The sequence below is a fragment of the Astatotilapia calliptera genome, chromosome 2 (assembly GCF_900246225.1).
Source record: "Astatotilapia calliptera chromosome 2, fAstCal1.2, whole genome shotgun sequence".
NCBI lineage: Eukaryota > Metazoa > Chordata > Actinopteri > Cichliformes > Cichlidae > Astatotilapia > Astatotilapia calliptera.
This window is the reverse complement of record NC_039303.1, coordinates 9,603,357-9,618,369: the sequence shown is the minus strand read 5'-3', so window position 1 is coordinate 9,618,369 and position 15,013 is coordinate 9,603,357. Positions and strand designations below refer to the sequence as shown.

At 47.3% G+C, this 15,013-nt stretch overlaps 1 protein-coding gene across 2 annotated transcripts in view; it reads left to right on the top strand.

Moving 5' to 3' along the window:
- abca1b (ATP-binding cassette, sub-family A (ABC1), member 1B) overlaps positions 1 to 13,268 on the top strand; it is a 39,769-nt gene extending 26,501 nt beyond the window's left edge. For both annotated transcript variants that reach the window (XM_026183972.1, XM_026183975.1), the window contains exons 14-49: positions 149 to 325; positions 413 to 635; positions 763 to 984; positions 1,064 to 1,268; positions 1,500 to 1,613; positions 1,751 to 1,925; positions 2,011 to 2,142; positions 2,240 to 2,517; positions 2,597 to 2,817; positions 3,077 to 3,152; positions 3,232 to 3,482; positions 3,593 to 3,644; positions 3,722 to 3,844; positions 4,083 to 4,231; positions 4,322 to 4,446; positions 4,531 to 4,629; positions 4,772 to 4,961; positions 5,370 to 5,464; positions 5,943 to 5,975; positions 6,064 to 6,169; positions 6,489 to 6,563; positions 7,104 to 7,273; positions 7,386 to 7,563; positions 7,643 to 7,758; positions 7,889 to 8,033; positions 8,132 to 8,255; positions 8,364 to 8,493; positions 8,593 to 8,719; positions 9,275 to 9,337; positions 9,444 to 9,550; positions 10,328 to 10,469; positions 10,653 to 10,787; positions 11,279 to 11,382; positions 11,718 to 11,810; positions 11,976 to 12,219; positions 12,298 to 13,268. In XM_026183972.1, coding sequence (XP_026039757.1) covers positions 149 to 325; positions 413 to 635; positions 763 to 984; positions 1,064 to 1,268; positions 1,500 to 1,613; positions 1,751 to 1,925; positions 2,011 to 2,142; positions 2,240 to 2,517; positions 2,597 to 2,817; positions 3,077 to 3,152; positions 3,232 to 3,482; positions 3,593 to 3,644; positions 3,722 to 3,844; positions 4,083 to 4,231; positions 4,322 to 4,446; positions 4,531 to 4,629; positions 4,772 to 4,961; positions 5,370 to 5,464; positions 5,943 to 5,975; positions 6,064 to 6,169; positions 6,489 to 6,563; positions 7,104 to 7,273; positions 7,386 to 7,563; positions 7,643 to 7,758; positions 7,889 to 8,033; positions 8,132 to 8,255; positions 8,364 to 8,493; positions 8,593 to 8,719; positions 9,275 to 9,337; positions 9,444 to 9,550; positions 10,328 to 10,469; positions 10,653 to 10,787; positions 11,279 to 11,382; positions 11,718 to 11,810; positions 11,976 to 12,219; positions 12,298 to 12,453 — 5,155 coding nt within the window. In that variant the 3' untranslated portion in view covers positions 12,454 to 13,268. The remainder of the gene's footprint in view (positions 1 to 148; positions 326 to 412; positions 636 to 762; positions 985 to 1,063; positions 1,269 to 1,499; positions 1,614 to 1,750; positions 1,926 to 2,010; positions 2,143 to 2,239; positions 2,518 to 2,596; positions 2,818 to 3,076; positions 3,153 to 3,231; positions 3,483 to 3,592; positions 3,645 to 3,721; positions 3,845 to 4,082; positions 4,232 to 4,321; positions 4,447 to 4,530; positions 4,630 to 4,771; positions 4,962 to 5,369; positions 5,465 to 5,942; positions 5,976 to 6,063; positions 6,170 to 6,488; positions 6,564 to 7,103; positions 7,274 to 7,385; positions 7,564 to 7,642; positions 7,759 to 7,888; positions 8,034 to 8,131; positions 8,256 to 8,363; positions 8,494 to 8,592; positions 8,720 to 9,274; positions 9,338 to 9,443; positions 9,551 to 10,327; positions 10,470 to 10,652; positions 10,788 to 11,278; positions 11,383 to 11,717; positions 11,811 to 11,975; positions 12,220 to 12,297) is intronic.
- Positions 13,269 to 15,013: the final 1,745 nt, after the last annotated feature.

Here is a 15,013-nt window from a genome sequence, read left to right as displayed (position 1 = left end):
TTTGAGGTCTAAATTGACAAAGTCATGGCCTTGGCTCCTTTGCTTGAGCATTACCTTTCTTTCAGTCTTGTACTGTTGCTTCTGTAGCTCTTTATCACATCCTGCTGTTTAACTAGCAGCACTTCCTGCACTCTGTCCTCCTTCTCAGATACTGGGACCCGGGTCCTCGTGCCGACCCGTTTGAGGACATGCGTTACATCTGGGGTGGGTTCTCGTACCTTCAGGACGTTATTGAGCAAGGCATCATCAGAGCGGTGACTGGCACCAAGGAGAAGACGGGAGTTTACATCCAGCAGATGCCGTACCCGTGTTACGTAGATGACATGTGAGATTATTCACATCATTTCCCAGGTTTGGTCCCCTCCTCGCCGCTCTCGGTCTGTAACCCCGTCCTTCCTGTCCTCTTTCTCAGTTTCCTGCGGGTGATGAGCCGCTCCATGCCTCTCTTCATGACTCTTGCCTGGATGTACTCAGTGGCCATCATCCTGAAGAGCGTGGTGTATGAGAAGGAGGCTCGACTGAAGGAGACTATGAGGATCATGGGTCTGGATAACGGCATCCTGTGGTTCAGCTGGTTCATCAGCAGCCTGATTCCTCTGCTCATCAGCGCCGGGCTGCTAGTGTTGCTGCTCAAGGTGACGACTAAAAACCAAAATACATAGAAAACAGTGTCATTAGAAAAACAGAGCATCCACACATACACATCTCCAAGAATGCAATATTAATAATGTCCCATCTCTTCTTCTCGTGGTTCCTGTGCAGATGGGGAACCTCCTGCCCTACAGCGACCCCGGCGTCATCTTCCTCTTCCTGGGGTCCTTCGGTGTGGTGACCATCATGCAGTGCTTCCTGCTCAGCACGGCATTTGCCCGTGCCAACCTCGCCGCCGCCTGTGGAGGAATCATCTACTTCACCCTCTACCTGCCATACGTGCTCTGCGTCGCCTGGGAAGAGTACATCGGCTTCGGGACGAAAGTCTTCGCTGTAAGGCTGCGCATCTTTTTCACAATTTTAATGTTGTGATGTGATGGGGCGAGTCACATGCCCACCTCTCGCTCTGCAGAGCCTTCTGTCCCCTGTGGCGTTCGGATTCGGCTGCGAGTACTTCGCCCTGTTTGAGGAGCAGGGAGTCGGTATCCAGTGGAAGAACCTGGTGTCCAGCCCTCTGGAGGAGGATGACTTCAGCCTCCGCACCGCCATCATCATCATGTACTTTGACTCCTTCCTGTACGGAGTCCTGACATGGTACCTTGAAGCCGTGTTTCCAGGTGAGAGCTTTTCTTCTTCATGTGTTTATTGAACTGCAGTCATCATTATTTAGCATGCTACAAGAAGTAATTGTTAGTTATACATTATTAACGGTTATAATCAACACATCCTTTGAATAGCTCATCCCCAGTTCTTCAAACTATCGATCAGTCCACAGGCTGTTTGTACACTGACCATGAAAAATCTCTGATACACAACAAAGACTCCATAAAGCACGTTCTGCTCCTCAGGTCAGTATGGGATCCCTCGGCCGTGGTACTTCCCCTTCACTAAATCCTATTGGGTTGGAGAAAAGGACGGAAAGTCCAACAAACTCCCACTGAATCGGAGAGGAAACCCCGGAGGTGAGATTACTGTGCTGCGAAGCTCCAGAACTTCCTCCTAAAAACCAACAACTGAGTTCTCTTTATTTTTAAACAGAGTTTTTAATGTGAAAGAGACTTCCTGAACATTGCAGTAAGATGTGTCTGCATGTCTGCAGCGGTGTGCATGGAGGAGGAGCCGGCTCATCTGGAGCCTGGAGTCTACATCGAGAACCTGGTGAAAGTTTACCGTCATGGTAAGAAGCTGGCGGTGGATGGACTGACGCTCGGCTTCTACGAGGGACAAATCACCTCCTTCCTGGGACACAACGGAGCCGGAAAAACCACCACCATGTGAGTCCGAGACACACCACACTGCTGATACAGATTCTGCCACAGGTCCTGGTGCAGGTAACATCCTCCTCTCTTTTCCCTGCAGGTCCATACTTACTGGCCTGTTCCCACCTACCTCTGGCACTGCCTACATCCTGGGCAGAGACATCCGGACAGAGCTGAGCGCCATTAGGCAGAGTCTGGGAGTCTGTCCACAGCACAACGTCCTCTTCAGCATGTGAGTGCTTTTCCTCAACATGCTTGTTATGCTGTCTTCGCTCCGTCTTTACCTCGATTGTTACGTGACCTTGCTCATATTGTGGCACCTCTTGCAGGCTCACGGTGGAGGAACACATCTGGTTCTACGCACGGCTCAAAGGCTTGCCAGAGGAACGCGTGAAAGGTGAGATCGAGCAGATCCTGCAGGACACAGGGCTGCCGCACAAACGCAACTGCAGGACCAGCACTCTGTCTGGGGGCATGCAGAGGAAGCTGTCCGTGGCCCTGGCCTTCGTCGGGGGGTCAAAGGTTGTAATCCTGGACGAGCCCACAGCCGGCGTGGACCCTTACGCCCGCAGAGGAATCTGGGACTTGCTGCTGAAGTACCGTCAGGGTAAGGTTCTCCCAGATTGGTCAGATTTTAGCTACTCTCTTCGTTTTGACTGGATTTTTAACGTTGGGTCTCATTTCAGGCCGGACCATCATCCTGTCCACTCACCACATGGACGAGGCGGACATCCTCGGCGACCGCATCGCCATCATCAGCCACGGGAAGCTGTGCTGCGTGGGCTCATCTCTGTACCTGAAGAACCAGTTGGGGACCGGCTACTACCTGACGCTGGTGAAGAAGAACCCAGAGCCATCACTCAGCTCCTGCAGGAACTCGGCCAGCACCGTCTCCTTCACCAAGAAGGTCTCTGTAGAATTTATTTACTAGTAATGCTTAGCTCTGCAGTTTTCAGTAGTATATAGGTCTTTCTTTACACTGTATTCCAGTACGATTGATTAATTTTCAGCAGTTTGTCTGTTAGTGAAAAGTATTTTTGCAGTATTTTACCTTTACCGTGTAGTTGTCTCCTTATAGTATTTTTCTTTAGCATTTGGAGTATTAATTAGCATTATTAATTCCTGTGCAGTAGCAATACCTTAAAGTAAAACCATTTGTGTTTTAGGAGGAGGAGTGCGGCTCAGTCAGCAGCAGCGACGCAGGACTCGGCAGCGAACATGAAAGTGAGGCCGCTACCATCGGTGAGCTCTCTGTTCCCACAGAGCGTTTGATTGGTTCGCTGTCCGGTGGATCTGATTTGTTTTGTGTCTCCGTCTTCAGAAAATGGCCCAGCAGCATCCACCTGCAATATCCCCTTTGTACCCCCGGACGTGTCGCTGGTTTCTGCCTTGATCCTGCGTCACGTCCCCGACGCCCGCCTGGTGGAGGACCTGGGACACGAGCTGACCTACGTCCTGCCGTACAGCGCTGCCAAAGATGGAGCCTTCGTGGAGCTCTTCAAAGACCTGGACACGAAGCTTTCCGACCTCGGCATTTCCAGCTACGGAGTGTCGGACACCACCCTGGAGGAGGTGGGACACATTTGAGTAAAACTGATTTGTGAAGCATTCTTCTCGGTGAATCACCGTGAAGCATGAAAACAAAAGTATGACATTAGTTTTAATGTTTTATGTCACTTTAGATTTTCCTGAAAGTGGCTGAAGACAACGGAGTCGACACCGAAGTGACCTCAGGTGAGGAAGGAGTGATGTCTGACTGTGACATATCAAAATAAGAGCCTGAAATCACATTTCCAAGTTTTTTTGTTTAGACGGGACACTTCCTGTTCAGAGGCGGAGGAGGACTCATGCTTTCGGTGGAGGAGACCCTCAGAGCTGCTTGAGACCGTTAACAGATGATGACAACGATGACTGCAATGATTCTGAAGACCAAGGTACAAAAAAAACACAGCAAAGCAAAATGTATTCACAGAGAGTTACAATGGGATAAAATACCAGGGGCGCAAAATTCAAGGGAAGAAATCAAAAGACTGGAATTTCAAAATAAAGCGCCAACTGTACAGAGTAACGAGTGCAAATATGAGAAGTTTCTCACTTTTGTTGTCTTGTAACATCCTGTCTGCGCACTCTCAACGTTTTCTTATTTGATCATGTGACCTCGTTTCCTCTCAGAGTGCAAAGAAACCGACTGGCTGAACTGTACTGACGGTAAAGGCTCATATCAGGTGACAGGCTGGACTCTGAGGAGGCAGCAGTTTATTGCTCTGATGTGGAAGCGGTTTCTGTATGCCCGGCGCTCCAGGAAGGGCTTCTTCGCTCAGGTATGCCGTCGCCAGCGATAAAAACCCGCTGCTGCTTTCTGATCAAACCGGCCTGCTGCGGCTCATCGGGGAAAAAAATCTGTGTTTCAGATCGTCCTTCCAGCCGTGTTTGTCTGCATCGCTCTGGTCTTCAGTCTCATCGTGCCGCCGTTTGGAGTTTATCCCAGTTTGGAGCTGCAGCCGTGGATGTACCAGGAACAAGCGACCTTCATCAGGTACACGACTGCCCTGAACTCTCACTGAGTTATCCAGAGGTATTTCCTGCGATCTGACTGTGGTTGTGTTTTTCGTCCTCTCAGTGATGATGCTCCTGGAAATGCCAACATGCAGAAGCTTTTAGATGCGCTGCTGAACGCTCCGGGATTTGGGACTCGCTGCATGGACGGATACACGAACCCGTAAGAAACTTCGACACCCTGAGCATTACATTCACTTTAAACTAGTCTTCATCAACGTGTGAGCGAATAAGCTTTTACTCACCTGAAACCTCACTACATTTTTTTTTCTACCCTCTGTCTCTTCCTCTCCTCCTCCCTGTAGAGAGGCACCCTGTACGATGGGCGATGAGGACTGGTACACTCCTGAAGTTCCTGAAAGCGTCCTGGAACTCTTTAGCTCCAGAAACTGGACCATGGACGATCCCTCTCCAGCCTGCATGTGCAGCTGCGATGGCAAGAAGAAGATGCTGCCAGACTGCCCGGCTGGAGCCGGAGGTCTGCCCCCACCTGAGGTCAGAGCACGGGGAGTGGTGGGCAGATACGAAAGGAGGACACACACATTCAACCTCTATGGGATGCTCGTTTTACACCCAGTCAACTTGCTAATTAACCTCATTAGCTGGCAGATGTTCCAACAATAGGTTTTTAGTGTAATCGTTTTTTTAGCTGTAATAACTTTATCAAAGCCACTTTGAGCTCTCTGAAGGGGAATTTCTGTAAGCTTAGAAAAACTTTGAAAAGAATCACCTGAACACACTTAATATTAAATTAGTTTTAACATAGTTTTTAAAAAAAAAACGCTATTTTGTGCATTTGGCCCAACTTTAGTCTTAGATTTACCTGACCTAAGCCTGACCCACCTGTGTGCAGCACCCTGTGAAATTGTGGTTAAATAAAAAGGGACTCTTCCTGTCGTTCAGATGAAGCTGAGTGAAACGGACATCCTACAGAACCTCACTGGGAGAAACATCTCCGACTACCTGGTGAAGACTTACGCTCAGATCATTGGCAAGAGGTAAGACGCACTCAGAGGACTCACCTGCTCTCACACACACACTCAGAGGACTCACCTGCTCTCACACACACACACACACACACACACGCTCAGAGGACTCACCTGCTCTCACACACACACACACACACACGCGCTCAGAGGACTCACCTGCTCACACACACACACTCAGAGGACTCACCTGCTCACACACACACACTCAGAGGACTCACCTGCTCTCACACACACACACACGCTCAGAGGACTCACCTGCTCTCACACACACACACCTACACACACACCTACACACACACACACACACTCAGAGGACTCACCTGCTCTCACACACACACACACACACACACACACACACACACACACACACACACACACACACACACACACACACACACCTACACACACACACACACACTCAGAGGACTCACCTGCTCACACACACCTGAACACAAGCCAGACTGAAAGTTTTTTTCTGTTTTCACAGCTTGAAGAACAAAGTCTGGGTGAATGAATTCAGGTCAGTGTCTGGTTTTATTTTGAAATCATAAACACCATCTGTTGGTCATTTGTAGGTGCTCAGCTGTTTTCTTTTGGTATTTTTACAGGTACGGAGGCTTCTCATTGGGTGCCAGGAGCACTCAAGTCCTCCCTCCGGCTAACGAGATCGACGACGCCATAGAGAGAGTCCGAAAGATCTTTGAGTTAGAGAAGGTCAGTCAGAGAGAAACATGTTTGACTCATTGCAGCTTTTATTGTCCAGACATTCCTCCAAGCTGTCGGGTTTATTACAAAGCTTATTACTAAAAACACACCGGCTTCAGGCTCGACTCACAGGCTGATGAACTCAAAAGACAATTACACCATCAGAATCTAAGTTGAGATGGTGGATATATTTTAGGTCAGAAATAATTTATCTTTAGTCTAATGAAGTTCATCAGAGGAAAGCCAGTCCACCTGTGTGATCCAGAACCAGCCCTTGGTTCTTTAAAGGGAAAGTAAGACTTTGAAATGTGACTGCTGTTTCCTGCAGGGAGCCGCTGCAGATCGATTCCTGGACACTCTGTCTGGCTTCATCAACGGTCTCGACACAAAGAACAACATCAAGGTGAGAACACATGGTGGCGCCGGCCTCAGGAGTATGACTGCAATAATAACTGTAGTATTTTCAATGAAGGTCTGTTTGGTCTTTATACTATGAATTAGCGTTCCAGCATTTCGTGCTTTATATCAACAGGAGATATTAAGACAGTTTTTTCAGGGTTGGGAAACACTTAAGTTAAAATCGTTTTATAGTTACATTTTTTCCAATTATTGAAATCTAATAATACGAGTGGACTTTTGTGGACTCAACATGAACGTGCGGCAGGTAAATTGTGTGGTTTACAGACAACTTGATGTCATTTTTCTTTGTTGTTTTGTTTGTAATGTAATATGTTTTGATTTTATTACTAATTACATGTTAGAAACAAAACCATCAGTCCTTCAATCAAATATTTGACTCACTTCACCCACTGACAGCTGAAAGAGTCAGTTTAGTCAAACCTGCGGATTAAAACTGGTCATTCACGGCTCTGTTGAGAGGAGGGGACGCCAGCTAACATGAAGAGGCTGTTCACTGGTTTGTCCTTGAATCCTCTCTCCTCAGATCTGGTTTAACAACAAAGGCTGGCACAGCATCGGTGCCTTCATCAACGTGATGAACAACGCCATCCTCAGGGCAAACCTCCCTCAGGGGAGAGACGCCAGCAAGTACGGCATCAGCGCCGTCAACCACCCGCTGAACTTGACCAAGGAGCAGCTGTCCCAGGTCGCTCTGTGAGTGCACACCTGAACGACACACCTGTCGGCAGTCTTTGTTTGCACCTCAGTCCTCTTAACCCCCCCTCTTTGTCTCTCCCCACCACCTCCTTCTGCTCTTCATCTCCAGGGTGACGACCTCCGTGGACGTCCTTGTGTCCATCTGCGTCATCTTCGCCATGTCCTTCGTGCCTGCGAGCTTCGTGGTCTTCCTCATCCAGGAGCGGGTCAGCAAAGCCAAACACATGCATTTCATCAGTGGCGTCCATCCGCTGCTCTACTGGACCGCCAACTTCATATGGGACATGGTGAGACCCGAAACAAGTGCCCCTGTGTCCTGTGTGTTTGTGCGCTTGGGTGTTTGCTGATGCCTGCTTGTCTCTGCAGTGCAACTACATCGTCCCGGCAACGCTCGTCATCCTCATCTTCATCTGCTTCCAACAAAAAGCCTACGTATCATCCACAAATCTGCCGACCCTCGCCCTGCTGCTGCTGCTCTACGGGTCAGATACTGCAAAATACTGCAAAGTACTGCAGTGTACTGCATGCTGCCACTGTATCATACTACATCAGAGAGTGACACCGAGCCAGTTTGTGCTCTAACAGAAACCTTTGTTTTCCTTTTTCTCCCAGCTGGTCAATCACGCCGCTCATGTACCCGGCTTCCTTCTTCTTCAAGATCCCCAGCACGGCGTACGTCGTCCTCACCAGCGTCAACATCCTCATCGGCATCAACGGCAGCATCTCCACCTTCGTCATGGAGCTGTTCGGAAACAACGTGAGTCCTCACGGACGCCGACGCTAGGTTTTAAAACGATTCACAGATCGAATGAAAATAAACCCGAGAGCAGCGGTTTGACTTTCCATTCTTTTCAGGAAATCGGAGGAATCAACGACATCCTGAAGAACGTCCTCCTCATCTTCCCTCATTTCTGTCTCGGTCGAGGTCTCATCGACATGGTGAAGAACCAGGCGATGGCCGACGCCCTCGAGAGATTCGGTAGCTTTCCAGTTTCTGATCGCAGCATTTATTTATTTGTTGTCTGTAGTCAGTCAGCGTGATGTGAGGCTGTTGAATGGCTCTGTGAACGCTGTGGTCGTGTTCCAGGTGAGAACAGGTTCCGCTCTCCTCTGGAGTGGGACATGGTGGGAAAGAACCTGCTCGCCATGGCTGTGGAGGGAGTTGTCTTCTTTTTCATCACCGTCCTCATTCAGTACAGGTTTTGCATCAAACCCAAGTGAGTCAGCACACCTGGATCGCTTCATTTCGTCTTATGTAGACCAGTTTGCAGGAAAGCCGGTATGAGCACCGTGTTTGTGCGTCTATGTGTGTGCAGGCCGGTCAGTAAGCTCACCAAACTGGCACCTCTGGGTGAGGAGGATGAGGACGTGGCCCGAGAGAGACAGAGGATCGTCCACGGCCTCGGACAAGGAGACATCGTGGAACTTCGGCAGCTGACGAAGGTGCAGATTTTTATCCAACTTGTTTTTTCCACCTGAACCAAACACACAGTCAGAGGCTGAATGACGCTGATAAACTATATTAATGAAACAAAGCAAGTACTTCTTAAGAGCTGTTACCGAACGCAAGGAAATTTTAACACAGCTTTTCCAAACATCTGGTTTTATTTCAGATGCTTACGTTATTTTACTTTCCACACAGAAACAGAATTTTTTCACCAAAACCAGAAACTACCAGGGTCAAGATGATTAGCCCCCATCCTAACAGTCAGTTTTGTTTAATTTTTGCAGTCGTTTCTTGTAGTTTTTAACAAGTCTCGTGTACGTCTCCTGAGCAATCCCAGCCCATTCTTCTTTTGGGAACTTCTCAGGCTCCTCCTCAAATCTGGAGGAGCCTGAGAAAGAAAACCTAATGAGTCACTCTCTCTTTCTCCCAGATTATAACAAATCTGTTGTTGTGTATGTGTATTTTTATGATGCTTGTTAATCTTTATTGGAGATTGGAAGTAGTTTAATCCAAAGTAAATGATTCGTGACCGAGTGAACTGTGTCCTGCAGGTGTTTAAGAGGAAGGAGAAGCCGGCGGTGGATCGACTGTGTGTCGGGATTCCTCCCGGAGAGGTGAGCTCGATCTGCAGTCTCATGTTTCAGTTCAGCCTCTAAAACCAAACCATCACCTTCATAAAAATTAACCTGTGAATGGTGATTTTAAAATGTGCGTCCTCAGTGTTTCGGCCTCCTCGGTGTGAACGGAGCCGGAAAGACGACCACCTTCAAGATGCTGACGGGAGACACCATAGTGACCAGAGGAGAGGCTTTCCTGGCTGGGAAGAGGTGAGGTCAAAGGTCTAAGCAGCTCAGAGCTTATTGGAGCTGAAACTTTCTGGGTTGTTGTTGTTGTGTGTTGGAGTCGGGGATTGACCTGGTTTCCTGCAGATTTATTCTGAGGATTTAGTTCACTGAGAACTCATTTCACTTCACGTGGTTGGGCCTTAAAATTGGAGGCCATAAGTCGTACGGTAATTAAATAATTTAACCTCATTTTAAAAGAGAAGGTAGGACGATGTGTGACACGTAAAAAAGTTTCAAAAAAAGTTTCAAACAAGTGAAAGATCTCTGGATCGATCCTGAAATCTCTTTGGGGTTGTATCAGGAAGAACATCTAAGGTAAAAATCATGGATTTAAAATCTGTGGAGCCAGCCGCCATGTTATTCCAAATCATGAACACTGATTAATTAACTAAAGACATGAGCGTCTTCATCTCTGAGGGCTTTGTCTTCTCGTGATTTCTTCTGACTGTGCAAACAGAACCTGAGCTGAAGCTTTAACAGCCGAGCAGCTCATTACTCACTGCTCGGATCCTCGTTCAGCAGCTCAAACAAAGTTGCTAAAACAAAGCCAGGAAGTTGCTCCATTATTTTATAATTGTCAGCAATTCACGTGCAGAGCTGCGCAGTGTTCCCTGCAGGGCCTTCGCCCTCACACACCGTCCTCCATCCACCAAAAAGTCACACTAGGCACAGGTGCAGTGGTGGGACAGCAAGAGGATTAATCTAAATTTAAATTAAAGTATTTTTCTGCTCTTCATGCTAATATCTGTGTGTTTGCAGCATCCTGCGGGAGATTGACGAGGTGCATCAAAACATGGGTTACTGCCCTCAGTTTGACGCCATCAACGAGCTGCTGACAGGAAGAGAGCACCTGGAGCTGTACGCCATCCTAAGAGGGGTGCCTGAGAAGGAAGTGTGTGACGTGAGTGTAAACACACTGCCAACAGACTGCAAACACTCAAAAGCACAAAGCAAACATGCACTGCCAACACACATTGTAAATATGCAGTTTTAAATAATAAGACACCCTGAGCAACACACTGCTGTGCATCTGCTGCCCATGATAATGCTCATCGTGATGATTCTGCTGCTGTTTGATTGACAGGTAGCAGAGTGGGGTATCAGGAAGCTGAGTCTGGTCAAGTATGCAGATAAAGCAGCTGGAAGCTACAGCGGAGGAAACATGAGGAAGCTGTCCACATCCATGGCTCTGATCGGAGCGCCCCCTGTAGTGTTTCTGGTAAGATGCACCTCACTGCCTAACTTTAGTTAAAGGTAAAACTAGATTGAAGTAAGATTCAGTAAGATCACCACGAGGGGCATCGAAGCAGAGCCACAGATTCACCGCAGGGGTCAAGACTGCAGGTTTTTCCTTTAATTTGTCACTCGTCTTGTAACTGAAGAAACACGCTGTTGCACAACAGCAGCAGAACCAAGGCAGCCAATCACAGTGCAGATGCTTAACAGTAGGATTTGTGTGTGGGGGGGTGAGGTGGAGTTGGAAGGGTGGAGGTTGTGTAATGGGAAAAGGATTTAAAGGAGCTGCTGAGGAAAACAGGAGTAGGAGACGGGAAGGTCTGAAGCACAGAACAACGAGAGCCGGTGCTTTGTCAGGTGCAGGTAGAGGAGGTGTGGCTACAATGACACTCCTCCCCCTCCTCCTCACCTTTACCTTCTGCTTCCTGCTGCATCTGTGGGCCAACCTCAACCTGGCTATCCTACTCGTTACAGGACGAGCCGACCACGGGTATGGACCCCAAGGCCCGCCGAGCCCTCTGGAACTGCATCCACAGCGTCATCAAGGAGGGCCGCTCCGTCGTCCTCACCTCGCACAGGTAAACACGAGGACAGGCGGATGGTTTCATGGTTAATGCGTCCTCATAGTGGGTCTGCCAGTCGCTCAGTTTAGTTGGTAGAGATTTTGAAAGGTTGAGACATGTTTTTACCATATCTGTAGAACATTTTTGGCACTTTTATATTTCCAGTTCAGATTTATCTTTATTGATTCCAAAATTGCTCACTGTCATCAGTGACTAACCCTTTGGCTGGTGATAAAAACAGTAATAGATATCTACAAGCACAGCCAAACATTTAAATGTTAAACAGTCATCGTGACACCAGCTGGCGTCCCCTCTGCGTGTGCTTACTAAAGCGGCTGTGTGTGTTTCAGCATGGAGGAATGTGAGGCTCTGTGCACGAGGATGGCGATCATGGTGAACGGCCGGTTCAGATGTCTCGGCAGCGTCCAGCACCTGAAGAACAGGTAGCGCTCACTGACACACGACAGCAGCTACATTTAAACACATTCATCCTCCAAATCCAGCTTTTTAAATTGATCGGTCAGAGAAGTTTGTGCTCAGAGAGCCTCTAATGTGAGTTTATTTTAAATGAGTATCTTCAGTGTTGAACTCCCGGTTTTGTGCCTCAGGTTTGGCGATGGGTACACCATCATCCTGCGGGTGGCGGGGCCGAACCCCGACCTGCTGCCCGTCATGAAGTTCATTGAAAGCGAGCTGAGCGGCAGCACGCTGAAGGAGAAGCACCGGAACATGCTGCAGTACCAGCTGCCGTCCTCGCTCACCTCGCTCGCTCACATCTTCTCCATCCTGGCCAAAAATAAAGAGACGCTGAGGATCGAGGACTACTCCGTCACTCAGACCACGCTGGACCAGGTAGAGACTCGCACGCACCTAAGAAGGTACTAAGGGGGTGTGGCCTGCAGAGGCTCTGACTGATGTTTGTACTTTCAGGTGTTTGTAAACTTCGCGAAGGATCAGAGCGACGACTATCACTCCAAAGACAACTCTGTGAGGCGGAAGGACGTCGTCGTCATCGACCTCCCGGTACTGAGCTCGACCAGCGGAGCCTCGCATGATGGTGGCAGGCTGTCAGAGAGCGTCATGTGACCGCACTGTGAGGCTGAAGCTTCAGCCTGGACTTGACCCGCAGCAGAGAAGACACCTACCTCTTCTCTGATGTCACACTGATTTTTTAAAAAAAATGGCGGTGGGCGGAGTCACCTGCTGCCTTATGCCAGTCAATGCAAATGATTTCCTCTGGAGGCGGGGAGCGCTTTGCCGACAACGCCGACTTAAACACTTGAACGAGTGCCTTCAGACCTCCCGCGGCTCCGAGACTCTTCTTCTCTTCCTGATTGAATGCGAAGAACGCGAGCGACTGTTTTTGGTGACAAACGATGAAGAATCCGAGGGCTGTTTGAAAAAATAAAATCACACGTTTAAAAAAACAAACAAAACAAAACAAAAAAAATTTGATTCCGTTTCTACTGTCAGACTTTATTTATATGTGTAGTGAAACGAGACATGTGTAATTTGTTGTTTTATTTTGACAGAGTCATTAACTGTTTCCTGTAGTGTTTAACTGCCAATCAAAGCACCTGATACAGAGGAGACATGTACTGATTTTTATAGTTTTGTTTTTTAAAGAAAGGATACTAAGAAAAGCCGATTTGTGAGTTTGGGTGTGAAACAGTGAAATACCTCATCAGCTTCTGAAGCACACTACAGTATTGATGAGCGGCCTTGCTGATCGATCGGCGAGCTGCTAAAGGTGACTCTCTGTGACTGCAGCACTTGAAGTGTTCAAACACCATCAGTTTGTCTTTGCACTGAAATCAAACTTGATCACGTTTATTGACCGTGCGGCTGATGGATGAAGAGCTGTTACGACCCGAACAACCAGGATTAAACTGAAACAAATCTCCTGCCTCCACCCGGCTCTTTACTTCGCTCTGACACACACACACACACACCCACACACACACTCCTCTCTTAGGTTTTTTAAATCACTAACAGTAAAAAATGAATTCAGGTTTGGAAAAGTTCAGTTTAAAAAGCAGAATCAGTTTTTCTGCCACTGAATCTCACCCAGCAATCCTGAACACCACCTCTGTGAGGTATTTTGACCATATCCCTACAGGTAGGAGGCTTCTGAACACCTCCCTATCCCCACAGATGACTGGGAGGTGGTGTGTGGGGAGAGGGCAGTAAGGACGTCTCTGCTTAGACTGCTGGCCCCACTGATCTGAACCCGGATAACTGGCCGGAAGATGGATGGATGGATCCTGATGAATCTCCTCAGACCTCTCATATACACTCATGACTAAAAAAATGTTTGTGGAAACAAAATTTGTGCCACTATGTTCTTTATTATTATTATTTTTTACATGTTTCTATGATGTAGTGAAGAACAATCGTGAGCATTTCATGTTTCAAAGGCTTTTATTAGCAAATAAATCAAATTTCAAGCAAAGACTTCTTCTGCTGCAGTTCTCTGTGACGTGCTGGCTATCCGTGCTGATCAGTTTGCGGGTTTCTGCTTGTCCACCCACTTTTTAAGGAAGAACCAAGTAATGTTACTGTTCATAATCCATGTGGCCAAAGGTTAAAGGCCCTGAGGTGGACATGCATAAAAATAAAGTCTAAACTGTAAAGACAGAATTCAGATTTACACACAGTTTGAAGTTTTTGTGTGAAAGAAAAGAAAACATGTTAAAACCAAGAAATCTTCAAATTCTAGAAATCTTAAGTTTTCTTCTTTATTTTGAATGAGATGCTTTCCCACAGGGTTAAATAAGCTTTTAGGGTCATTTCATCAGAATCAGCTGATTTTACCTGAATACTAGTAAAACTGCTATTACAGGAGAGCATCCATAGCTCACATCGCACCCCGAAGGCTAAAGGTTGCATTAAAACTTTGATGTTTGTATTACCACACGATGCCACCAACCTGTTATGGCGTCTCTGTGTCTTTTCATATAATATATTACTCCATGTTTTGTTTTTTTCAAGGTCAGCTTTGACCTGGGATCCCAACAATGAAGATCAAATGCTTAGTCAACCCAATGGCCTTTGTGGGAAGTAGAAAGTTTCTACTGATTTTCACAGTTGCTGTGACCTTGACCTGCGACCATCACACAAAATTTGAAAATGAAACCTTAAAACTGTGGACGCCTGACTGCTAACAAACAAACAAACAGACCGATTACATGCTCTCTCCCTTTGGTGGAAGAACAGGGACTGGATGTTGATCCTGGTGTTAAAAATAGGTGAAAATGGGAATTTTCACATGTTCCAACTTGTTTTGAGCAGCCACCCATCACACGTGGAGACACAATGCCTTAAAAAGTGCATTTTGGATAAAATTTAAGTTTTCTCAGAAAACAACACGATCAAAATTACATTAAAAAGCTCCAGATTTTAACCCAGCTCTACTTGCTTCTCAGTTTTCAGCCTTTTTATATGTTGTCTTTGTACCAGATATTATCATATATAAAGCTACTTTGGGCTGCTCCTTTATTCACAGCAGGTAGCTCCACACATGCCTGATGCAACCACTCTCTGAGCCAAATGAGGGACCTTTCACCTGTTAGGTGAATGTGTAAACTGCTCCAGATGTTATCGGATAACAGGCGTGAAATGACGTGTAAATCATCTCCTTTATTTA